Genomic DNA, 27,001 nt, shown 5'->3' on the forward strand with positions numbered 1-27,001 from the left:
GTAAAAGTTAGAAATGAAGACTTGCAAGTCATTCATATAAAACTAATAGTTGACATCATAGTGTTATGTGAGTTTTCCTCAGTGAGAGAAAGTAGGTCTAGGAAAAAGAAAGCCCAAAACATAATTTTGGGAAAATACCTATTATCAGTGGACTAGGGACAAAATGTCAAGAAGGCAAATTGAGAGGGTGGTGTCAGAAAAGAATTAGGAGATTAATTTATTATATAGAAACTTAGGGAAGGGGATTACTAAGGGGATTACTTTTTTATATACTTTACAAAGTATATGAAAAAGGGTCACAGGCTTCCCAGATGTCAGAGGGTCCTAAAGTGATAATGATCATGATCATGATGATTGTAGCTAACATTTATTGGTTGATCACTCTGTGCAACCATGATTAGAAGGTATGTAATTATTTGCATGTGTAAGTTACTTGTTTACTTAGATAATGGATTTTATTACAGTGTTGGGGTGTAAATCATGTTGGAATAGTTTCAGGACTTAGTGGAAAGTGGAATTAGTGATTGACCTGATACAACTTTTTCTTAAAGCACACTAATCTGCTACAGGATCCAATTTTCAAATAGCACAGTCAGATTTACCACCAACTCTACAATTCTTGTTCATAATGAATTTAATACTATAATTTTATTTTGTGTAGCTCTTTGATGCTTATCATGTCCTATCAATTTTGATTATCCTACCCCTTGTAGTAAGATTGCTTTTGATTTTGAGATGAAAAGAATTTGCTTTGTACTGTGTGAACTAAACTGGGGACATTAAACTGCTGCACATGACAGAGAGTGAAGAGCTATGACTCCTGGATTGCTGTAAGCTCATAAGCAATTGGAGTAGTGTCAGTTTCCATGAAGGCTGGCACTGGGAGTGTGCTGGGATTCTGTTGACAGCAGTCAGGTTGCTCCAGAGCTGAAAAGAGAGAGCCCCTACTCTGACAGCTACTTTGCATCAACTGTGTTCTGCTTTGGCCTCATACACTCTGTTTGTTCGCCTGAGATATCAATGAACCGTAGAATTCTCTCATAGCCATGAGACATAAGAGAATTGCTTTAGAACAAGATTCTCCGTATGGATTATTCAGATACTGACAGTGATGCCACTTTGGGATACAGCGATGATGAAGATTCCAGTGATGAAGTTCAAAGAATATCAGAGTCAGTGCACAGAAACCTATATTTGCAAATATTTGGGGATATTTTTCATGCTCCATAATTTCATTGAAAGGAATTTCTAACTCATCTGAACATGCTTAAAAAGAGACCACTACTAAACTGCATAGCTTTGATTGTAATTATTAATCAATACCAAGTTTGTGAATATACTTGTTAATCTGCCAAACAGTAGCCACTTTTGCAGTAGTGCTTTTTAAAATGTTTATTAACTGTCACATAGAAATCAACTAATACAGAAGCGCAGAACTAGTTAAACCTGAGATTTTATTTTTAAAGACAATTTGCATGTTGGATATGGACTGTTATATAGATAGATATTTATTTATTTATTGTAAAAAAGCAAGCATAGTGTGTTGAATGTTCAGAGGTAATGTGTGTTTAGTAAAAGTTTTTAATTAAATAAATCGAGCATTATAATTCTAGTTATAAAATTCTCCTGTGTTCAATATTTTATTAAAATGTCATGTATTATTCTATTAGAAATTATTAAATACCCTTATCTGTAATAAAGTAAAAATGAAAGTTCAGTTTTTTAAAAAATAACACTTTTCTCCTTTCTTCCCTTTTCCTGCTTCTAAACCACTATTATATGAAATGCCTTCTAACTTGGTAGATGTTCTGTGTGAAACCAGTATCATAACATCTATGTATGGATAAAAATACATTTAATAACAAAACAGAGTTAATAAGACCTTTGTGTTATATAAATATGTAATATTACATCTTTAAATCCAAATGATATTTGCTTTTACCATGGTCCTTGGACCCATAAAAGATAAAAACATACATAGTAAATCTCAGTGTTGTCAGCTTCTGTCATTAACATTCTCTCTTTAGAAGTTAGAAATTTCTACTCTCTCTCCGAAAATGAGAGACGAATACATGTTGTATATTAATATCAAGGATTTTATCTCTATCTCTAGCAGAATTAATACATGTTATATATTAGTATCAAGTATTTTGTCTCTATCTCTAGCAGAAACAGGATTTCTAGATACCCTCTTAGAGAGGTAAAAGCACCTTTATAATAGAAACAAAAAGACACCATAATGGCAACATGAGCTTGCCATTGAATGAGCTTGGCATTGCATAATTCCCCATTGTTAGGCAATATTATTACAAAGCAATATAGCAGGCTAGGACATAGGTATTGAAGGGAATTCTAACAATTTTAAAATCAAAATGATCCTTTCATATTAGTTTTACAATTGGGAACCCATAACTCTTAGTGCTGGTTCTGTGAACAAGTAAATATAATTTTCATAATGATAGAGAGACATGAATACTTACTGCTGAAAGGTTATTTTACATTTTAATGAATGTAGAATTAAAACCTGATACCTGAGTACATAAGCAGTGTACTGTTGTGGAAAGAACATGACTTTAGGTACAGCCAGATCTGTGTTCAAATTCCAGAGTTGCAACTCACTAGCTATATCTGACTTTGGGTGCATTCCGTATCCTCTATTCTCAGGTATAAATCTGGTATAAAATCACTACCCTTTTTTATGTGCAACAAATGAGATTTGTATGAAATGTTTAATATTGTTCCTGACATGTACTGTGTGCTTAATAAATGGCAAATATTATAATTTATTGTTTAGTATGTTGTTTTTTTCCCCCAATGTGATGCTTCTTTTCAGTTTTAATATATGTCTTTTTACTAGGTACTATGCCTGGCTCTAGACCATACTTATTTTCCTTTTTAAAGTAAAATTTTATATTTATATAAACTATGTCACTCTTCTGATCTTTATATTCCCCCCCATCTACATTAAAAAATACTAATATGTCTTCTTTTTGTGGCATGGAAATTGCATTCAACTTTAAGAGTATATCCAATTTAGACCAGATAATATGATGAAATTCTGAAATATTGTAAATTTGTGAGGAATACATTTTTAAAAATTCTTATGCACAGAACATATCTTCAAAATGAAGTACTATTTTGTATTTATTATATTTTTAAAAAATGTGGGCAATTTCTTAATTGTCAAATGGAAATATATTTCAAGAAAGCTAAATTTAATATATTTTCTATGCTGTGATGGTGATTTGCTTATTATTGTTGTTAGTTTATTTGTTTGTGGCTGGCAGCAATTGGTAGTAACTTTTGCTGCCATGAACAACTTAGAAATAAGTCATTCGCATAATTTATGAAGAACCAAATGGGCACTACAGAAGTTTTCTGCCTGTTGTGTTCACTTTACCAAAAATTCCCACTAAGAAAATGATAATGAAATGAAACTATATTGTTTACATCTATGGGGCAGAAAGAAAATCTCCACTGTGTTTCTGGGTAGAAGTGTTTTATAAAACACAAGATAGAGCCTCCACAGGGGCAGGCATGAAGGTGTCAGGGATGAAAAGAATTAGAAGTAATAAACAGCAGACCATGGTTCCGCTGGGCCAGGCACTACAATAAACTTAACTTTGATTATCTCTTTTAATACCACACAGTGAATGGGTACTCTTATTCCCATTTTACAGACGAGGAAATTGAGGCTTTCACATAGCTTGTGAATGGAGGTGGGTTTAACATCAGAATAGTGCAACATGAAAGCCTGAGCTCTGCCTTCTTACCCCAGGTCTCAGGAGTATGATGTCTGTGCCATAACTGCTTTAAACACTAAGCATCTTCTATGTGTGAGGCATTTGGGGTGAAATGGGGACCAAAGCCAGCAGTGGTCCCTGTCCTCATAGAGTTTAGTGGGAGGAAGACAGAGTTATTAACCAAATGACTACATAAATACATGTATCAATATAAATTACAAATGGTGATACATGCTTGGATGAAGAGGTATGTAGGACTATGAGAAAAGATGCATTGGAAACCCAACCCAGTCAATTCAGGATGGCATCCCTGAGAAAGGGGTATGTAGGCTGGGATTGAACAGATAAGAAGGGGTGAACTAAGCAAACATTAGAGAGAAACTTCCTAGGCCTGGGGAAAGCATGTTAAGAACTCATGGCTTGAGGGCGATGATGTGTATTAAAAGGAGGCCAGTGGCCAGGAGCAGTGGTTCATGCCTGTAATCCCACCACTTTGGGAGGCCAAGGCAGGTGGATCACCTGAAGTCAGGAGTTTTAGACCAACCTGGCCAACATGGTGAAACCCTATCTCTACTGTCTATACAAAAATTAGCAGGGCATGGTGGTGGCTGCCTGTAATCCCCCTAATTTGAATCTGGGAGATGGAGGTTGCAGTGAGTCAAGTGCCACCTCACCTCACTCCAGCCTGGGCAACAAGAGTAAAACTCTGTCTCAAAGGGAAAAAAAAAAAAAAGAGCCAGTTTGAATGGAAAGCAGGGAATGTGGGGGAGACACTGGGAGGATTGTACTGGGAATTAATGAGACTATAACAAAAATTTTAGAGTTAGGATAACATAGTATCGTGGGTGAATTAAAATATATGCAATAAGTGATAGCTTTTTACAAAAAAATAGGGAAGCAGTGAGAAACAAATGAAAAGGAATGTTACTCATAAGAGAAACATAATATGAAACACATAAGAATACAGCTTTTTAAATATCAGGACCCAAGTGAAAAAATTTATGAAATTGTATTTAAAGATATGAAATTATATCTGAACAGGTAGAAAGTCATGCCATGTTCTTACATGGGAAAATTAATATCATCAGAAATAACATGTCTTGATATAAATGAATAAATGTTAATGTAATACAACTCTACTAGAATCCCAAGGTGGATGTTTCAGAAGTGGCAGATAATTTTAAAGTCTATATGAAAAATGAATGCTTATGAATATTATCAAGGAATTTCTTAAAAATAAATGCTTAAGAATATCATCATGCCATTTCTGAAAAAATAATTTTAGTAAGGGAGAACTTGCTTTGCCAAATATTAAATACTGATAGTTAATATAAAGCAATGGTAATCTGAATAGCATGGTATAGCAACAGTGAACGATAAAGAGATCAGTGGAAAATAGATTTCAGAAATATATGTCAGAATTTAGTGTGTTTTGAAAGTATAAATATTTACTGAGAAAATCTTTATTCTTAAAACCTTAAGAGCCTGTTATTAGAGATGTGATGATTTTTGGTTTATAGGCTGTATTATTAATTCTATATTATTTCATATGTACCTATCTCTTTAATGTATTCCAAACATATTCATCATTAATTATATTAACTTAGAAATGTTATTTTTGAAGAAAGTAAATTTTCAAGTATAACTTATTTTATAATTTTTTAATTTTTTTTTTAATTTTCATGGGTACATAGTAGGTGTACATGTTTATAGGGTACATGAGATGTCTTGATACAGGCATGCAATGTAAAATAAGCACACTGTGGAGAATGGGGTATCCATCCCTCAAGTTTTTATCCTTTGAGATACAAATAATCCAATTATATTATTTGTTATTAAAAAATACACAATTTAGCTATTACTGACTATCATCATCATATTGTACTATCCAATAGTAGATCTTATTCATTCTTTCTATTTTTTTGGTACCCACTAACCATGTTACCATGACAGTGATACTATTAAATTTTTAGTAGCTGAAAATTAATTGTGAATGTTAATTTATCAAATCCACCTTTGACTATTGGATCAAACATAAGATACCAGGATAGATTTTTAAAAGTTTAAAAGGTTGATAGATTCTAATCCAGGAACAAATTAAATGCATATAAAGGACAATATTTACATGTTTCTATCAGTGTGACTTAAGATTTGTCAAATACTCTTAAAGAACCATAACCTCTGGTATAGATGAATGACTATGTGACGTAAGTTGCCAAAACATTAGTCACATAAAAACAGGGCATTTAAGGAAATAATTTAAACAGACCAATTGTTCTCAAGGATATAATGATAAATTCATATACAAATGGATCAGGTACTCAATTTCTAAAAGTATAAATTCAAATTCTTTAAGATATTTTATGTATGTATGTTTATTACTATTTTGATCATTATCCAACTATTTTATTAATTCCCCCAAAGGAAATGATATCAAATATGTCCTACTTGTGTGAGTGAAATTTCAAATTTGAAAATTGTAACTATTATAATTGTAGGATTTGTATGATTAATGATAAGGGTAAGATGATTCCTCAGAAAAAAAATTTGAAACATAAACAAAGCTTAAACCTGGAGGTGGATAAATCAGAAGAGTTTATATAATGTAAATTGTTTCCTGAATTAATCACAATGGACACTGTGCTTTGATATTAAAGGTTATTTTATTTGACTGTCTCTATTTTTTATATAGGGAAGATGTGAGAACAGCAAACGTAATTGCTGCAGAAGCTGTAACCTGCCTTGTGATTGACAGAGAGTAAGTACATTGTTTTATTATGTGAATTACACACTCATATCAGCAACACACATGAGTTCCTGGAATTAGACACCATTTTATGGAGCTATTAATACTCACTTTATATCTTTTCATTTTTAAATGAGTTCTATATTTGATTCTTATTCCCTATTATTCTTAAAGGTGGCTGGCTCTGCCATTCTCGCTTTGTGATCTTTACCAAGGTACTTAACCACTGTGTACTTCATCTCAGCTCATTTGTATACTGGGTTAATAAAATATCACAGGGATATTTTGAGGATTAATGAGAACATGTGAGTAAAGCATTTGTCCAAGTGTCTTTTACTCAGGAGGTACTCAACCAGTGCTAGTTATTTTTGTGAATTTTTAGAATTATTATTCTGTTCTTGTTAAGAAATAGATTCTTCTTTGAGTACGTTTTAGTTATCACCTCTATTATCCCATCTCCAGACTTCCATAATGGAAGTCTCTAGGGAAGACACTTTTGGAGAAATAATCAGTTCTAGACATAGGCATATATTTAAGGCCATTAAAAATTTGTCTGATAATATCTATCTCTGTTTCTTTTCTCAATTCTGACTTGCTCTTTTCATTACCTAGATGCTTTATAGGTTAAACTACAAATGTCAGATTATTGATTCTCCAAGAACATGGTTAAAATGCATACGTACTTTCTGGAAGCAGTCAAACAGACTTTTCTTTGTTTTAGTGTATGTGAATAAATTTATCAGAATAGACAAGCACCTGACCCAAGAACTATAAAATATCCATTTTAGTGGAGCCATTATAACTGGAATAGGCAGTGAGTGTCCATGTAGAGTGAACCTGAGGGGTCAGATATGATCAGCCTAGAATGATAGAGCTTGATGCCAAGCTCAGAGGACTCTGGATGGAGAAGAATTCTACTTGATTCACAAATCTCACTTTTAGAGGTCCTTCTAAGCTGGATTACTAGAACCAGAGCAAAGATACAGTTGCAGAATGATAGTAATATACATGGATATTTCTGAAATTGTTATATTTTGTCTGGTTTCCCAAAACAATAATTACCGATTCACTCTTCTGTTCAACTCACATTTACTGAAGATCAACCATGGACAAAGCATTATACTGGAAGAAGAGTCAAAGGAGCAGCACAGATGCTGGTTTCAGGAGTTAGCATCTAATAGGGATGTCTCATATATAAAAATAACCATCCTACCAGGCAAAAAAAGACTTCGGAATAAATTTTTAAGGGAATTCAGAAAACAGAGTGAGTACTTTTGAGAAGAGTCAGGGAGATCTTCATGGAAGAAAAGGTATTATTAGGTGGATGCAGAAGCACAGGAAAAGCAATATAAATATGATGACTAGCAAAGAAATACCCATAGGAAAGCTATCAGCCATTTCAACTAGCTAAAGTGAGACTTTGTAAAGGTAATTGGCAGAGGTGTTGCAAAAAGTTCACAAGCTTGCTGGCACTAGTTCACTGAGAAAATTGAATGTGGGATAAGGGCAGCTCTGAACATTTTATGCAGCAAAAAGATATCACCATAACAATGGACTTAATAGACTAATCTGAGAATTCTGTGTAAAAGGAATTAGAGGGAGAGGTTAGAGACAAAATATTTGGTTAGGAGTCTAAATTCAGTTGGTGATTATAAGACCATTCATAAGAGGAACCCGTAAGAAAAGAACAGGTAAAATCAAAGGGTTTTAAGTCTTACTGAATGTGAAGAGCAAGGGAGAAATTAGGAATGTCATTGGGATAGAAAAGACATAAAAGGAAAACAAAAAAATCAGTTTGGCAGGTATAATGACATTCCACTAAGAATGTAATGCATTGAACATACAATATCGAACACTCAAGAATGGATGTCCTGCAGGAGATAGGAAATGTGGGGCAGAAACTTTTCTGAGAATTACCTTAAAATTAACCTTAGAATTGCCTGCATGTGGTTAGCAGCTGAAGCGATGAGACAGGACAGAATTGTGTGAAAGAATAGAGAAGAAGATTACAGAGCCAAGGTTAGATTTGGGGAAATCCTTTCATTTAAGCGTTAGTCAGGGAAAGTAAAACCAGTGAAGAATAATGAGGTGTTAGAAATCAGAGCAGAATAGGAGACCCCAGAAAGCAAGAGGATATTTCATGAGAAAAGAGATGATCACAGTGTTAAAAGCTGAGAGGCATGCAGATAGAAAAAAGGGCAATAGATTTAGTCATCTGGGAGAAAACAGTTTTATTAAAGTGGTAAGGGTGGAATCTAGATTACCAAGTGTGAGTGGGTGAAAAGGAAGTGAGAGCACTGAGCCTACAGTATACAAGTATCAAGAAAGATGTAGCAAATGAAATACTAAAGGGAATATTTGATAAATGGGGCCCCAGGGGAGGAAATTGTGGGCAAATGAGGAAAGGTTCTTGGAGAGCATATATATGTGTATTTTTGATTTTCTGAAAAGTGAAAAAGAGGCAACATAGAAAATTTGTAGAGAAATGCTGGGATGTAGATAAGGATAGTTGTGGGAACTTGGATGGACTTAATCTTGCCATTTCTCTCCTTATCCAAACCTAGGCATATACAGTGTGCACTGACAAGTGGATGGATGTGGTTAAACAAAGCTCAATACTTGAATTTTGACTGCACCGTTTTAAAAGAATATGAACAAATTAGTTAAATTCTGGGTCTCAGTTTTCTTGTCTGCAAAATTGGATAACATTATTGAAATTATGAAATTGATTTGAAAATAAAACAATATAGTATATGTAAACGTTCATGCACAGCACAAGACATGAAATAAGCACTAAATAAACATGCTCTTCCTTCACACTATTACAAAGTGTGAGTAGGTACAAAGGTGTAGGTTTCCCTTGAATTTAGCAGTGTTACTCTCTACTCAGTGTTAGTTTATTTTCAGGGTTATATACGGAGAAAACACCTTGAGAGAGGTCTGCCTTACGCACAAATACAGAGAAATCAGCTTGGGTCTAAGAATTCAAAAAGTATGTTTGTACACTCTTAGCAGAGAAGTTGGGCTTCCCACCAAATATTAAATTCATAGCTTTAGTTTTCTTTAAATGAAACTGTAACTGAAGGATCCTGTCAAAAGCCTGCTGCTAACACCTAATTTATGGCCGGTTAGAAGAGCACCAGGGCTTCATCCCATGCAAACAGATGGCAGACATTAGAACTGTCAACAAAAGGAGCTTCCTTCACAAATTTACAAGCGAGGTACCATGTTCCATAACCCAGTGATTATGCTTTATCATTCCAGAGGGAGAGCAAAAGAACATTATTGTAACTAATCATGCATGACAGAATTTTTAAAAATGCTTATTGACAAATCAGAAGATGATAAACAGATACTTGGTGTCCTCAAAAGGCATTCTCTGAATATTGGTTTCTTGTAGTCTACTCATTATCTTAACAAGTATCTGCAGTGATGTCAAAATTTGTTAATATTACATAAAAGAATATTAGTCTAACAGAACCATCCATTAATACATTTCCTAAATATATAAAAAACAATTAAGTACCTTTGGTACCTCTTATTTTGGAATCAGTGAAAAGAAATAAATATAAAACTAAGTATCCATGGGGGATTGGTTCAAGGACCCCCATTGGATACCAAAATCCACAGATGCTGAAATTCCTCATATAAAATGGCATAGTTATTTGCATATGACCTATGCATATTTCTCCTATACTTTCAAATATATCTAGGTTACTTATAATACCTAGTACAATGTAAATGCTATGTAAAAACTTGTTACACTATATTGTTTAGGAAATTACAAGAAAAAATTTCTGTGCATGTTCAGTAAAGACGTAACCATTGTCTTTTTTTGCTAAATATTTTTGATCTATAGTTGGTTGAATCCACAGATACAGAATGCATGAATGTGAAGGCTGACTGTACACTTTTGTATTCTCTAATAAGTTATGCAGTGTCTACTTATTCATTGTTATGGGAAGCTGTTTAAGCTAGAAGTTCTATTAAGATAATTGATTTTTTTTGGCACATTGAGGATCATTTTGATAATTGTTCAAAGGCAACAACTTATAATTACTAGTAAATCTTAAAGAGTTATGTGTTTTTCCCCAGGAAATTAAGATCTAAATTATTAGAGCCCTAACTCTATCCCTGATTCACTGTGTAGCCACTGAGATACATCCATATTGATTATGAAAATTGAAATATTTTCATGCTGGATGATAAATAGCACTGGTCTGAGATCCCTGCATGTCTCCCCCACTTCTCTGCTGCCCAGTTTGTCTGATTGCCCCCTACTCCTAGGACATTCTTCTTTAGTCCATCAAGTAAGGAGGTGACATCTGGCAAACACCAGGACCAGTGTCCATTTATTTTGGCCAGTTCCTGTCCCCTACTGGCCACTAATTATTTTCCCTATCACCTCTGATAATGTCAAGCTAAAGTATAATGTCTTATTACCAATGGTTTTCATGCTTTTGCTTTACCAGGCCCATGTTTAAATAAAATCAGTTAGAAAGAAAACAGAGGAATTTTTTTGGCTGTCATGGAGGTAAGTCTCCTAAAGGATCCAGGGGTCTTCATTCTTTCCCTCAAAATCACTCCAGGTGATTCTTGAGGCCATCATGGGACCCTAGAAGACCCTAAGAATGATTTATATACCACATACGGCTGATCAGGCCCCTACCATCAGTGACACTGTGGTATTTTTTCATACCATGGGGCCAGCTTTGTTATTGGGACAGTCTAGAAAGTGGAGACCAAGAACAAACCCAGAGTAAATGCAATGTGATAGAACACAAAAATGATGAAATTAGGAGGGAATACCAAGCATAAGATTGTAGGGCATTGCAAGTAGCAATCTCTGAAACTGAGATATCTCTAGATATCACGTTTCAAGTTTTTGACCTCCCAGAACTATATTCACCTGGTATATTCATGCCATATATTTAAAAATGTACCCAGACTCTTACCATAATTGGGGAGCAACTCATAAGACCAAGGTTGGCCTTAAGGTCTGTAAATAATAAAGTAGCAAATAGATTACTGAGAAAGATTAGTCACAGAGAAAAACGTCACTGAAGTTGGCAAACTAAAGACTATTCCTTGGCACTCAGACTGGAGCCTAAGTATTAAAACTGGCTATGTTTTAATACATTTGGCATTAAAGCTAGACTAGGCAATTTTGATATTTATTCATAGAGAAAGATAACAAGGAATGCCTGCTTCCTGTGTCGGTACTGGGACACTGGGATGGGCAAGACACAAATTCAAAATAGGTCTGAAAACTGAGTATATAGGACCAACTCAATTAGAGACAGATTAGTGTCTGTATTAGAATGGCTTTTTGTTCCTTTATCAGTGCTCATAGGAAAACCTTACTGTCTTCCACGTGTAGCCTCTGTTTAGAACCCATTTCTAACTCTTTGGCCACAATAGCGTTTCCCCAGGGATGGGGCTTCTAATGCTGGTCATAGAATCTCCTCCCAGCCTTATTGCTTATGGTTGTTTGTGCCTTCCTCCATTTCCTATTACTACGTTTATTCAGATGTTCAACTCTAAGTTCCAGGGGCAAAACTTGGAATAGGCTGAATGTCTTCTGCCATTTTAAAGCCAGCCAAACATGTGAGGAGTTGTCTCAACTATCTCTTTCCATGACTTTAAACCACAAATGTTGTCTCTGAGTATACTCCTTTTCCATTGAGAATACACTTATTTTGTGGTTAGATCATGCTTGTTCAGGGAGTGCTATAATTCAACTCACATCATTAAATTGAACCAATATAATATCACTCTTTCTTCTAAATCCCTGGATTTATATTTCCTGCTTAATACATATTTTTTGAAAAGCACACCAGTCAATAACAGCTCTGTAAAAAAAGACAAGTTTAAATAATTGCAGCAGACACAATTCTAACAAGGCACATTCAGAAATGCTGAATCCATGCTCTGGGATAGGAAGATCATGTGGTGAGCCAGCCATGCAGGAACCTGCACACCCATCTACATGGGGACCCAGATTGCCAACTGGGATAGAAATATATGGAGAAAATGGCATTTATGTAACTCTCCTCAGGGAGGATGCTATACGTGTTTCTTATAAGCAATTTGGAGGTTGAGGGTAAGGCTCACCAAGGTGCATATTTAAAGAAGAATAAATGATCACTAAACTGACTGGTAGGCTGTGTTTAGTGCAGGAGTTTTATCTTCTGAGTGGGATCTGCAAGCAGGAAGCTATTATAGAACTACATGACTCAAACCAGGGGTTGGCAAACTTTTACTTAAAGGGTCAGATAGTAAATATTTTAGGCTGTGTGGGACAAATAATCTTTGTTTCAGCTACTCAACTCTGTCTTTGCAGTGCAAAAGCAACCGAAGACGATATGTAAATGAATGAGGACAGATGTGTTTCAATAAAGCTTTATTTATGGACATTGACATTTGAATTTTGTATTTTTTTTTATGTCAAGAAGTATTATTCAGCATTTGACTCTGTTCTCATCATACAACATATAAAAATCATTCTTATCTCATGGCCATGCCAAAAATAAGCAACTGACGGAATTTGTCCTGTTGGCCATAGTTTGCTGACCCCTAACTTAAACAATATTAGAAAGTGGTGGGCTATCCATAGTTGTCCTGCTCCAGTTTTTCTCCATCCTGTACTCAGCTTCTTAAAATAAAGCAAATACATAAAAGAACTGATTTGAAGTTCCTGATCAGCACTGCCAGTGGTGTCCTCCAGTGGTCCTCCTAATGCCATCTATCTGTCTTCCACACGCTGGCACTCTTTACTCCATTCCCTCAATTTCTTCACTTTACTCTTCTATACACATGTTCTGTAACTCTTGCCCATTGTATCCCCTTCCCACTTCACTCCACATGCACACACCTCTTTTTGTTTTTGATTCCTGCACCTCTTAATTCCACTCTTGCATTCTCTAGAAGTTTGCTTCAAGCTTTGCATTAATTTGGTCATAGCTAATTAATTAGAGATTAAAATGGTTCTCTGCAATAGTTGTTTTCATTTTGATAATGTACTCCTCAAGACTGAAAAATTATGAAAATCCAAAAGAATATTTTAGAATGTCAGATGCCACTGGGGGAGAGGGAAGGGACAGTACAGGGAGATTTGGGGACAGCAAACCCTTGCAGGCACCACTCTAAGCCCACCAATCAGGTCAGTCTTAGGAAGGAACATGCACCCAAAGGTAATTTGCCCACCTAGGTCTCCTGTATTCTTCTCATATAGCTTGTCACTCTGTGTCCACACGATAAGACTGGATGAACTCCATGTGTCACATTGACTGTTGTCACATTACTGAACTAATACAATGATAAAATATTTCACAGCCTCAGCCTTTCCTACAGCCTAAGTGGATTTTATTTTTGTTCATTTTCCAGAATAAAATCTAGGGTGATGTGAGGATATTGGCAGGATGATCACAGTAAAACAAATGTGCCTTGTTACAATGGTGTCAGCTGCAATTATTTGAACTTGTCTTTTTTTTACAGAGCTGTTATTGACTAGTGTGCTTTTCAAAAAAATGTGTATTAAACAGGAAAGATAAAATCCAGAGGTTTAGAAGAAAGAATGATATTATATTGGTTCGATTTAATGATGTGAGTTGAATTATAGCACTCCCTGGACAAGCATGATCTAACCACAAAATAAGTATAGTATCTTGGAAAAGGAGTATACCCAGAGACAACATTGTGGTTTAAAGTCATGGAAACGAAAAAGATGAGACAGCTCCTCACATGTTTGGCTGGCTTTAAAATGGTAGAAGACAGGTGGGCCATTAGTCAAAATTTAACACACTTAAAAAATCATTGTTAAAAAATTTATCTGGTAAGTGTATAAGTCAGAAAGTCATAGAAGAGATTTAAGAAGGATAAGTAAAAGGGAACCTACAAGCGAGGGTTTAACAAGCATTTTCTAGAAAAGGCCAAACAACAAATATTTTCAGCTTTGTGGTTCAAACAGTCTCTGCCTGAAAACTCATCTCTGCCATTTCGCCCAAGAGTCATAGGTTTTTAACCCTTTTATAAATAGCTTCTTTTACAGATGAAGAATTTGAGGCTCAGAAGTGTCAGGTATACTCAAATCACACTGTTTAATAAGAATTAATCAAGACAGATCAGGTATTCACATTCTTGTATTAAAATGCATTTGTTACACCTTTGGATTTTAGAAAAGAATGAGAGTTTGAAAAACTTATCTTCCAAATTGTTTAGTTTAAAACTGAGACAGGTAAGTCCCAGAAAGAGTATGGATTGTCCAAGCTCTTTAGTGTCAAGGGTGGGATTATAGCACAGGTCTCATGACATTGGTTTCAGTGCTTTTTCACCTACCCCACATTATTCTGTAAATGGCTGAGATAGAAAACTCATACCTTTATTAATTCAATAAGGACATACTGAGAGTATCAACTGGATATGATGTGCGAGACTCAGTGCTATGATATATTGGGATGTCTAAAAACAGTTTCCTTCAAGAATCTTAGAGTCATGAAAATGAATAAATCATATGATATTGTCCAAAAAGTCCACCTGAAGATCCAGTATGGCCGAAGAGGAACAGCTCTGGAGTGCAGTTCCCAATGAGAACACAGAGGGTGAGTGATCACCACATTTCCAAACAACTTTTTACTGCCCACAGACCAGGAGATTCCTGGGTGGAAAAGCACCACGAGTCTCCAGAATGGCTGTTTCAGCCAGCGCAGTGGGTCTTCGCACAAAAACTCACATAAATCTGGGAGGCCATTTCAACTGGTTCCTAGAACACCTGGGAGACAGAGTCGCCCATTCAACTGAAAAAGAGGGACCCAAAACAGGGAGCCAGGTGATCTGGCTCCCACCCCCACAGAGACCAGCAAACTGAAACGCTCTCGATTGAGAGTTTCACAGCAAGCACAGCTGGACCCAGGATGGTCCAGCTTTGTGGGGGTAAGGGCGTCTGCCATTACCTAGGCAGTCCACCACTACTAAGGCAGTCTGCCATTACTGAGGCAGTCCACTATTACCAAGGCAATCCAACAATACTGAGGCAATCTGCCATTACCAAGGCAGTCCGCCATTACTGAGGCAATCTGCCATGACTGAGGCAATCCGCCATTACAGAGACAGTCCACCATTACTGAGGCAATCCACCATTATCAAGACAGTTCTAAGTATACCTCTATAAATAAAACTGCAAGGAAGTTCACACAGCAGCTGGGCAGAGCCCACAGCAATTCAGCAATGCCCCTGCTGGTAGACTGTGACTAGGCTACCTCCTCACTGGGTAGGGCATCTCTGAAAAAAGGCAGCAGCATGCCAGGAACTTAGAAATAAAACCCCACCTTCCTAGGACAGAGCACCTGGGAAAAAAGGTGATTATGAGTTCTGCTGCAGCAGACTTAACTGTACCTGCTCAGCATCTCTGAACAGAACAATGGAGCTCACAGCTCAGTGCTTGAGCTCCTATAAGGGACACACTATCTCCTAAAGTAGGTCCCTGACCCCCATATATCCAAAGAGACACCTCATAAAGGAGAGCTCACCCTCACATCTGGCGGGTATCCTTCTGGGATAAAGATAACAGAAAAAGAATCTGGCAGCAACCCTTACTCTTCTGCCGCTGCTGCAGGTGATCCCCAGGCAAGCAGGGTCTGGAGTGGAACTCCAACAGTCCTATAGCAGAGGGGCCTGTTAGAAGCAAAACTAAAAAACAGGAAGAAATCACTTCATCATCAAAAAGGATGTCCACTCAGAGACCCCATCCTAAAGTCACCAACCGCAAAGACCACAGGTAGATAAAGCCACTAAGATGGAAAGAAACCAGTGCAAAAAGGATGAAAACACCAAAAGACAGAATGCTTCTCCTCCTACAAGGGGTCACAACTCCTCACCAGCAAGGGAACAAGGCTGGATAGAGAATGAGTCTGATGAATTGACAGAAACAGGCTTCAGAGAGTGGGTAATAACAAACTTCTGTGAGCTAAAAGAACATATTCTAACCCACTGCAAAGAAACTAAGAACCTTGAAAAAAGATTTGATGAAATGCTAACAAGAATAAACAGATTAGAGAAAAATATACATGAATTCATGGGGCTGAGAAACACAACACGAAAACTTCATGAAGCATGCACAAGTTTCAATAGCTAAATCGACCAAGCAGAAGAAAGGATATCAGAGATTAAAGATCAACTAAATGATAATAAAAAGAGAAGACAAAATTGGAGAAAAAGGAGTGAAAAGAAATGAACAAAGCCTCCAAGAAATATGGGATTATATGAAAAGATCTAATCTACATTTGATAGGTGTACCTGAATGTGACAGAATCAATCCAAGCTGGAAAACACTCTTCAGGGTATTATCCAGGAGAAATTCCCCAACCTAGAAAGACAGGCCAATATTCAAGTCCAGGAAATACAGAGAACACCACAAAGATATTCCTCAAGAAGAACAAACCCAAGGCACATAATCATCAGATTCACCAGGGTTGAAATGAAGGAAAAAATGCTAAGGGCAACCAGAGAAAAAGGTCAGGTGACCCAAAAAGGGAAGGCCATCAGTCACAGTGGATCTCTCTGCAGAAACCCTATAAGCCAGAAGAGAGTGGGGGCCAATATTCAACATCCTTAAAGAAAAGAACTTTCAACTTAGAATTTCATATCCAGCCAAACTAAGCTTCATAAGCAAAAGATAAATAAAATCCTTTATGAACAAGCAATTGCTCAGAGATTTTGTCACCACCAGGCCTGCCTTACAAGGGCTCCTGAAAGAAGCACTAATCATAGAAAGGAACAACCAGTACCAGCCACTCCAAAAACAGATGAAATGGTAAAGAGCATTGACACAATGAAGAAACTGCATCAACTAATGGGCAATGCAACCAGCTACCATCAAAATGGCAGGATCAAATTCACACATAACAATATTAACCTTAAATGTAAATGGGCTAAATGCCCCAATCAAAAGACACAGACTGGCAAATTGGATAAAAAGTCAAAAACCATAGGTGTGCTGTATCAACCCAACTCATGTGCAAGGATACACATAGGCTCAAATTAAAGGGATGGAGGAAGATTTACCAAGCAAATGGAGAGCGAAAAAAAAGCAGGAGGTGCAATCCTAGTCTCTGATAAAATACATCTTAACTCAACAAAGATCAAAAGAGACAAAGAAGGGCCTTACATAATGGTAAAAGGATCAATGCAACAAGAACAGCTAATGATCCTAAATATATATGCACCCAATCCGGGAGCACCCAGATACATAAATCAAGTTCTTAATGACCTACAAAGAGACTTAGACTCCCACACAGTAATAGTGGGATACTTTAACACTCCACTGTCAATATTAGACAGAGCAATGAGACAGAAAATTAACAAGGATATCCAGGACTTGAACTCAGATCTGGACCAAGCAAACCTAAGAGACATCTACAGAACTCTCCACCCAAAATCCACAGAATATACATTCTTCTCAGCACCACGTCAAACCTGCTCTAAAATTGACCACATAATTGGAAGTAAATCACTCCTCAGCAAATGTAAAAGAATGGAAATCATAACAAACAGTCTCTCAGACAACAGTGCAATCAAATTAGAACTCATGATTAAGAAACTAACTCAGAACCGCACAACTTCATGGAAACTGAACCTGGCTCCTGAATGTCAACTGGATAAACAATGAAATGAAGGCAGAAATAAAGATGTTTTTTGAAACCAATGAGAATGAAGACACAACATACCAGAATCTCTGGGATACATTTAAAGCAGTGGCTAGAGGAAAATTTATAGCAATAAATGCCCACAAGAGAAGCAAGGAAAGATCTAAAATCGACACCCTATCATCAAAATTGAAAGAGCTAGAGGATCAAGATCAAAAAAACTCAAAAGCTAGCAGAAGACAAGAAATAACTAAGATCAGAGCAGAACTGAAGGAGATAGAGACACAATAAAATCCTTTAAAAAATCAATAAATCCAGGATCTGGTTTTTTCAGAAGATCAACAAAATAGACCACTAACCAGATTAATAAAAAAGAAAAGGGAGAAGAATCAAATAGATGCAATAAAAAACGATAAAGGGGATACCACCACCGATTCCACAGAAATACAAACTACCATCAGATATTACTACAAACAACTGTATGCACATAAACCAGTAAACCTGGAAGAAATGGATAAATTCCTGGAAACTTGCACCCTCCCAAGCCTAAACCAGAAAGAAGTTGAAGCCCTGAATAGATCAATAACAAGGGCTGAAGTTGAGGCAGCAATTAATAGCCTACCAACCATAAAAAGCCCAGGTCCAGATGGGTTCACAGCTGAATTCTACCAGACATACAAAGTCGAGCTGGTACCACTCCTTCTGAAACTATTCAAAACAATCCGAAAAGAGGGAATCCTTCCCAAATCATTTTATAAGACCAATATAATCCTGATACCAAAACCCGGCAGTGACTCAACAAGAAAAGAAAACTTCAGGCCAAGATCCATGATGAACATAGATGCAAAAATCTTCAATAAAATACTGGCAAGCCAATTGCAACAGCACATCAAAAAGCTTATCCATTATGATCAAGTAGGCTTCATCCTGGGGATGCAAGCCTGGTTCAACCTACACAGCCTATAAACATAATTCACCACATAAATAGAACCAAAGACAAAAACCACATGATTATCTCAATAGATGCAGAGAAGGCCTTCAACAAAATTCAACAGCCCTTTATGTTGAAAACTCCCAATAAAGTAGGTATCGATGGAACGTATCTCAAAATAATAAAAGCTGTTTATAACAGACCCACAGCCAATATCATACTGAATGGGCAAAAACTGGAAGCATTCCCTTTGACATCTGGCACTAGACAAGGATGCCCTCTCTCACCACTGCTATTCAATATAGTATTGGAAGTTCTAGCCAGAGCAATCAGGCAAGAAAAAGAAATAAAGGGTATTCAATTAGGAAAGGAGGAAGTCAAATTGTCTCTATTTGCAGATGACATGATTGGATATTTAGAAGACCCTGTCTTCTCAGCCTATAATCTGAAACTGATAAGCAACTTCAGCAAAGTCTCAGGATACAAAATCAATGTGCAGAAATCACAAGCATTCCTATACACCAATAACAGACCTAAAGAGAGCCAAATCAAGAACGAACTGCCATTCACAATTGCCACAAAGAGAATAAAATACCTAGGAATACAACTAACAAAAGATATAAAATACCTCTTCAAGGAGAACTGCAAACCACTGCTCAACAAAATAAGAGGACACAAACAGATGCAAAAACATTCCATTCTCATGGTTAGGAAGAATCAATATTTCTTGATTCTTCTTGAAGAAATATTTCTTGAAGAAAATGGCCATACTGCCCAAAATAATTTATAGATTCAATGCTGTGCCCATCAAGCTACCTATAACCCTCTTCACAGAACTGGAAAAAACCACCTTAAACTTCATATGGAGCCAAAAGAGAGCCCACATAGCCAAGTCAATTCTAGGCAAAAAGAACAAAGCTGGAGGCATCATGCTGCCTGACTTCAAACTGTACCATAAGGCTGCAGTAATCAAGACAGCATGGTATTGGTACCAAAACAGAGATATAGACCAATGGAACAAAACAGAGTCCTCGGAGGCAACCCCACACATCTACAATCATCTGATCTTTGACAAACCTGACAAAAACAAACAATGGGGAAAGGATTCCCTTTTTAATAAATGAGTGTTGGGAAAACTGGCTAGCCATGAGCAGAAAGCAGAAACTGGACCCCTTCCTGATACCTTACACTAAAATTAACTCCAAATGGATTAAAGACATAAACATAAAGCCTAACACCATAAAAACCCTAGAAGAAAACCTAGGCAAAACTATTCAGGACATAGGCATATCAAGGACTTCATGACTAAACCACCAAAAGCATTGGCAACAAAAGCCAAAATAGACAAATGGGATCTAATTAAACTCCAATGCTTCTGCGCCACTAAAGAAACAATCATTAGAGTGAACCGGCAGCAAATAGAATGGGAAAAAATTTTTGTGATCTCCCCATCTGACAAAGGGCTAATATCCAGAAGCTACAAAGAACTAAAACAGATTTACAAGAAAAAAGCAAACAAACCCATTCAAAACTGGGCAATGGATATGAACAGACAGTTTTCAAATGAAGACATATATGAGGCCAACAAACATATGAAAAAATGTTCATCATCACTGGTCATTAGAGAAATGCAAATCAAAACCACATTGAGATACCATCTCACGCCAGTTAGAATGGCGATCATTAAAAAAGCTGGAGACAACAGATGCTGGAGAGGATGTGGAGAAATAGGAACACTTTTACACTGTTGGTGGGAGTGCAAATTAGTGTAACCATTGTACATGACAGTGTGGAGATTCCTCAAGGACCTAGAAATAGAAATTCCATTTGACCCAGCAATCCCATTACTGGGTATATATCCAAAGGATTATAAATTGTTCTACTATAAGGACACATGCACACAAATGTTCACTGCAGCACAGTTTACAATAGCAAAGACCTGGAACCAACCCAAATGCCCATCGATGATAGACTGGACAGGAAAAATGTGGCACATATACACCATGGAATATTATGCAGCCATAAAAAACAATGAGTTTGTGTCCTTTGTAGGAACATGGATGAACCTGTAAACCATCATTCTCAGCAAACTGACACAAGAACAGAATATCAAACACCATATGTTCTCACTCATAGGCGGGTGTTGAATAATGAGAACACGTGGACACAGGGAGGTGAGCATCACACACTGGGGTCTGTTGCGGAGGACTAGGGGAGGGACTGTGGGGGGTAGGGAGTTTGGGAGGGGTAACATAGGGAGAAATGCCAGATATAGGTGACAGGGATGGAGGAAGCAAACCACATTACCATGTATGTACCTATGCAACAATCCTGCATGTTCTGCACATGTACCCCAGAACCTAAAGTGCAATAAAATATATTTTAAAAAAAAAAGTCCACCTGAAAAGAGGGATTGATGGCTTATGAATTGAACTAAACTAAATTATTTTCATTGAATTAAATCTGAATCTAATTCTTGTACTTCTAAATATATGTAGATATATGGATCTATATAGATATGTCTCAATAGATAAATTGATAGATTGATCGATCAGTAGTAAAATATTTGAGTTCCAAATGACTCTTCAAATGGTTAAGATCCTCAAGAGTGAAATATCCATCATTCTGGCTAAATAGTTGGAATTATAGAATTTAATTGACAATTTTATCAATTCAGCTAATAAATTTATTTTATTAAAAATATATGGGTCCTTACTAGCCCACTCCCCTCACCTCCCATAACTACTTTGTCTCACCTGCTGCTTTTCACTGTACCATCGTTTTACTTGCCATGTCATAATTTATAACACTTGTTAATCTGTATTGACTTACAAACTACAAGCTTAAGGAGGACAGGACTAAGTTTATTTGGTTCACTACTGCATCCACAATTAGCACAGTTTCTGGAAATGAGAAACTACTATCTATTGAAAGAAATGAATGAGTGATGCCATATTAGTTTGAATCTAATCAGCATATAGTAATTTGAACAGCAAAATGTTATGATAAAAAATTACTAACTATGGGTCAGGTGCAGTTTGGGAGGCTGAAGCGGGCGGATCAGCTGAGGTCAGAAGTTCCAGACTAGCCTGACCAACATGGTAAATCCCTGTCCTTACTAAAAATACAAAAATTAGCTGGGCATGGCAACGCGTGCCTGTAATACCAGTTACTCAGGAGGCTGAGGCAGGAGAATCTCTTGAAACTGGGAGGCGGAGGTTGCAGTGAGCTGAGATTATGCCATTGCACCTCTGGCCTGGGTGACTGGAGTGCAATGGCACTTGTCAAAAAAAAAAAAATTAGTAACTATAATAGGGGACTGGAATAATAAGAGGTTCCCCAGTAAGAAATAGAGAGAGCTTTTGAAAATATAGAAATAGCAGATATAAGGAGTATTCACTAACACCACTCCTGTGAGAAAGCACCCAATGAAGACACCTCCCTTCTTGCCCTCCACCATCCCTCCCCGCTCCCCGCTGCTGGGACTATGAGCTAGACTTTGTTATAGAGCAGGATTCCTGAAGCTCAGCACTATTGACATTTGAGGTCAGATAGTTATTTTGTGTTGGGGCGGGAGGCGGGTGGGCTGTCATAGCAATGTAGGCTGTTTGGCAGCATCCTGACCTCTAATGACCTCTACCCACTAAATACTAGTATCCTTCACCTCTCCAGTGTGACATTCAAAAGCATGCCCTGAGCAAGCATTGCCAAATATTCCCTGTGGGGTGAAAATCACCCCCTGTTAGGAAGGACATAGTCATTACTTACGGGATGACACTGAAGTCTCTGTAATATCATGCCAGTAGAATTTTTGCCAGAAATCTGCACTGTAGGGTACAGGAAAGCTCTTTAAAGGGAAGTATAAAACCACCTGAGGGGAAGTCTCCTGGGGAGGCTGCTGGCTGCCATATACTACAGTAGCCAGACACTGGAGAAACCGCAAGAGCCTACCAAGCACACTGGAACCAAGAAGCTGAACCCTTTTGTCCTTGAAGTATCTCTCCAATGCCCTCTGCTGACAGTTTCAGTGCACTTGGCCTGATCCACTTTTACAAAGCAGTCAAAAAGTAAATTTGGGGCTGAGAAGCAATAAATCAATTAACAATACAAATTCCAAACCAAATCCTATTCTGGGATCCAGAGATATAAAGGTGAATAGGAAAGTCTTCTTCCTTGGTCCAAACACATGCATTCAGAAATCAGCATAAGCAACTACAGTTCAAGTAAGAACAAAATACTTGGGGAGCATTGAGGATGGAGGAATATGTTTGGCCAATAGCATCCCAGAACTTCCTGGACAGAATAACGTGACAGCCAAGTTGATAAGTTTGAGTAGGTATATTAGAAGTGAGGAAGGAAGGGTAAAGACAGCTACTGCTGCGGGAAGGGCATGTATAAAAGGGAATTAAGAAAGGCTTTTGTACAGTAATAAGGAGAGTATGGCAAGAACAGAGAATTTATGGGACAAGGAACTAGATAATTAGGTGGAAAGCTGGAAGATGTGTTTGGAAAGAAGAGATGGGGATGGATTGTAAAGAAATTTCGTAGTATCTCAAAATAAAATAATCTAGATTTATTTTGGGGGCAATAAGCAACCAACAGAGAACCATTGGAACTGTATTTTGTGTTTGTTTTCCAAGGAAGAGAGTAGGAGATTAATTACAATGTGGAGGAACTCAAACAGACAGACTTTTAGGATACTGCCGCAGCGGTTCTAAAGGATGTTCATTAGAACTGAAGAGTCTAAACTTTAGTCTAGGGACAAGCACAGTGGCTCAGACCTATAATCCAAGCACTTTGGGAGGCCAAGGTGAGTGGATCACTTGAGGTCAAGAGTTCGAGACCAGCCTGGCCAGCATAGTGAAACCCCATCTCCACCAAAAATACAAAAATTAGCCTTAGCCAAGTGTGGTGGTGCACACCTATAGTCCCAGCTAACTTGGGAAGCTAAAGCAGGAGAATCGCTTGAACCCAAGAGGCAGAAGATAGAGTGAGCCAAGGTCACACCACTGCCCTCCACCCTGGGCAACAGAACAGACTGACTCAAGACACAAAAATAAAGATAAACTTTAGTCTAAAGCAAATTTTTATGAATAATTAAATGTGAGGGATGAAAGGGAAATGTTTCTAGTTTAGGAGACTTGGATGTATTTAATAAATAAAGAACAAATAATAGATGTATGTAATAGATAGATAATAGATCAAGATAGAGTAGGTTGAGATGGAAGTAATTGGCCAATTCAGTTATGGATGTGTTAAGTTCAGACTGCCTAAGTGTTATGCAGATATTCTGCAGTATCCATTGACAGAAATGTGGATTTTGTTTCATTTTATTTTTTACAATCAGAAGATTAATGGAAATTGATGTTGGAGTTCATAATCATTTTTAAATATCATAATCATGGCTTTGATTTTGTTAATTATAGTTATTGTTTTGTTTTGCACCAATAATTAAATAATTCATTTTTTCCAGTAAATGCTTGAAACATTACTGTATTTCTAAGGCTTGCATTTTTGTCCATTGGATGTTTTAAAATTTGTTATTTAAAAATTCACAGTGTCTTTGGAACTCATAAACAAGTTGTATGAGTAAATAAAAAAATATTAAAATTTTCAGTTTCTAAATCATAAATATCCATTTTAATTTCTTCAATTAAAAAGATAATATTTGAAATTTTGTATTTGAAAATCTCCTTACCTTTTTTATGTACAACATTTGGCTGTTTATTTGAAGAGGACATTATAATGCTTCTTGTGTTCCAGAGGTAAAGCAGGGAGGGGAGGACACTAGGATCTACTTATGACAGAAGCTTAGCAATCAGTTTAAAAATTTACCTTATAGTCATGAAGTTTGAAAGTTGAATTCTGCTTTAGACATCTACAGCATTTTTTTTTTTTCGGTAGAGTTAAATGGTTTTGCTTACTTTAGTATTCACACTTCCCTGGTGAGACAGTTATTATAGGCCCAGCTGGGTCCTAAAGATCTAAGACTTTGCTTTTCTTTTCAGTATATCTAGCAGTTGGTACTCGTTTTGAAACTCATAGCATGGACGTATGAATTGGATTAGCATCAGCCACAATAACAGTGAAACTTCATTCCCAGACAGTTTTGTTTACAAAGGAGGCCTTTTTAGAATTTACTACTTTGCATAAAGTACAATGATCATATTAGCCATTGCTTTGCGACAGTCATATAATTAGTTTTAAATGGAAAGCCAGACTAGCAAAGGCAAATCATGATTTGGTTGTTGATAAGAAGGGTGTTGTCCTCCTAGCTGCATTCAGGATAGTACATTGTCATCTAGACAAGAAACCCACTTGGGCTGAATAACATATTTTATTTAATTATTTTACATTATTCCCATAGGGTTCACTTTAAATCTCCTTTTTTCACCTTTCTAATACAGTCTATGTCATATGATTATAAATGTAGTAACTGTTTTAGAAAAATTGGAAAGCATAGAAATATATAAATATAACCCTGCCATTCAAAGGCAATTACTGTTGATAATTTCATATGTCCTTAAATAGTGAGATACTTCTGCCTAAATATTTTTCTCCTGCTTTGTCTACATCCTGGAGCAGCATTAATAAATCACATACACAGAGATATTAATGTATAGAGATAGATGCTAGATGTCCTATAGATGAAGTAATTAGATAATTTCTCTCACAGCAAACTTTCAAGGAATCTTTTTTTCCCCTCCATTTCAAAGGTAAACTAAGCTTCAGATAGCCAAAGTGTCATGTAGCAAAACATACAGCTTGTAAGTAAAGAAATGGTATTTGAATATAATTCTATTTTCAAAGCCTATTATAGCACATTACTTTACCACATTGCTTTAGCAATTTACCATGTTGATTAAAATGCCTCATGTTTATCATTGAATATTTTGTCCTAGTTTCTTGACTGTGCTTGGCCATTTAAGCTCATTTTAATTTTTTATTTTGTAAAGAATTATGTGTATTAAACTTTACCCCTTTTTTAGAAATATACAGTATTAGAATTACTGATTCAAAGGATATGTATATTTTTAAATTATTGTCTAAGACCATTATACAGTTAACTCTCCAGTGACAATATGTGAGAACATCTGTTCTCACTGCACCCTTGCCAGCTTAAATTTTTGGTTGAAACAACATGACTGGGGCAAATCAGCCCAAGGCATGAGATATATCACCGCCTTAGAAGAGTTAGTTTGACATTTGTTCTTCTCTTACAGTTGAGACATAGAACTTAGTTACTGACAGAATCTGAAAGATTGTTCATTCTTTAGTAATTGCTTCTTTGTTCTGGAAAAGAATAAACACATATAAGGCTTCAGAAAATTGAGAGTAGTAGAAAAGAACTCCAATAAGCTTTCTCTGAAATGTCAAAAGTAAATAGTAAAGGTCAAAAAAGTACCCAAAAAGGAAGGGTAAACAAAAGAAAAATGGAAATCATCCAAATAATAACTTAAATAGGAATAAAAATTTATGACCTGAGAAGATCCCATTTTATAGCTGATGTAGATTGTGATCAGTAGTAGAAAAGAAAGGACGAATTCACACAAGCCAATTTATAAATTTTTTGAGCATCCAAATATGATGCTTTTGTTTTAATACACTCATGTCAGCTAATCCCCACAATAGCCCTGTGGGAACAGAAAACATAAAAAGTTTCAGAGAGAAATTAATGATCAGAAAGACCCAATGAACTGGTCAGAGTTACACAGCTATGTTGGAATTCCAGGATTGTCTGCACTAAGACCATGCTCTATTATACCCTTTTTAGGCTGTTGATTTTATACCAACAAAGTAAGTGGTAACTGGCAAACTTGGTTATGTTTGAGGAAAGAGTAGTGTAGGAGAGATCAAAGACAGTGAAACAGAGGATGCTTCTGATGTAAAAATGTCAATAACCTCAATAAGGCAGTGGAAGTACAAAGGAAAAAGAGGA

General features: G+C 36.5%; 1 protein-coding gene across 3 annotated transcripts in view; it reads left to right on the forward strand.

The window, feature by feature from the left end:
- The window catches only part of PRKG1 (protein kinase cGMP-dependent 1), a 1,342,437-nt gene that overhangs the window by 1,160,722 nt on the left and 154,714 nt on the right, over window positions 1-27,001 (forward strand). For 2 of the 3 annotated variants that reach the window (XM_021671726.2, XM_012467589.2), the window contains exon 8: window positions 6,436-6,501. In XM_021671726.2, the coding sequence (XP_021527401.2) occupies window positions 6,436-6,501 (66 nt within the window). Of the gene's footprint in view, window positions 1-1,051; window positions 1,173-6,435; window positions 6,502-27,001 lie in introns of those variants that run through there. The other variant, XM_012467590.2, reaches the window with a different exon arrangement.

This window comes from Aotus nancymaae, unplaced genomic scaffold (assembly GCF_030222135.1).
Source record: "Aotus nancymaae isolate 86718 unplaced genomic scaffold, 86718_ANA_hifiasm-v0.15.2.pri h1tg000010l, whole genome shotgun sequence".
NCBI lineage: Eukaryota > Metazoa > Chordata > Mammalia > Primates > Aotidae > Aotus > Aotus nancymaae.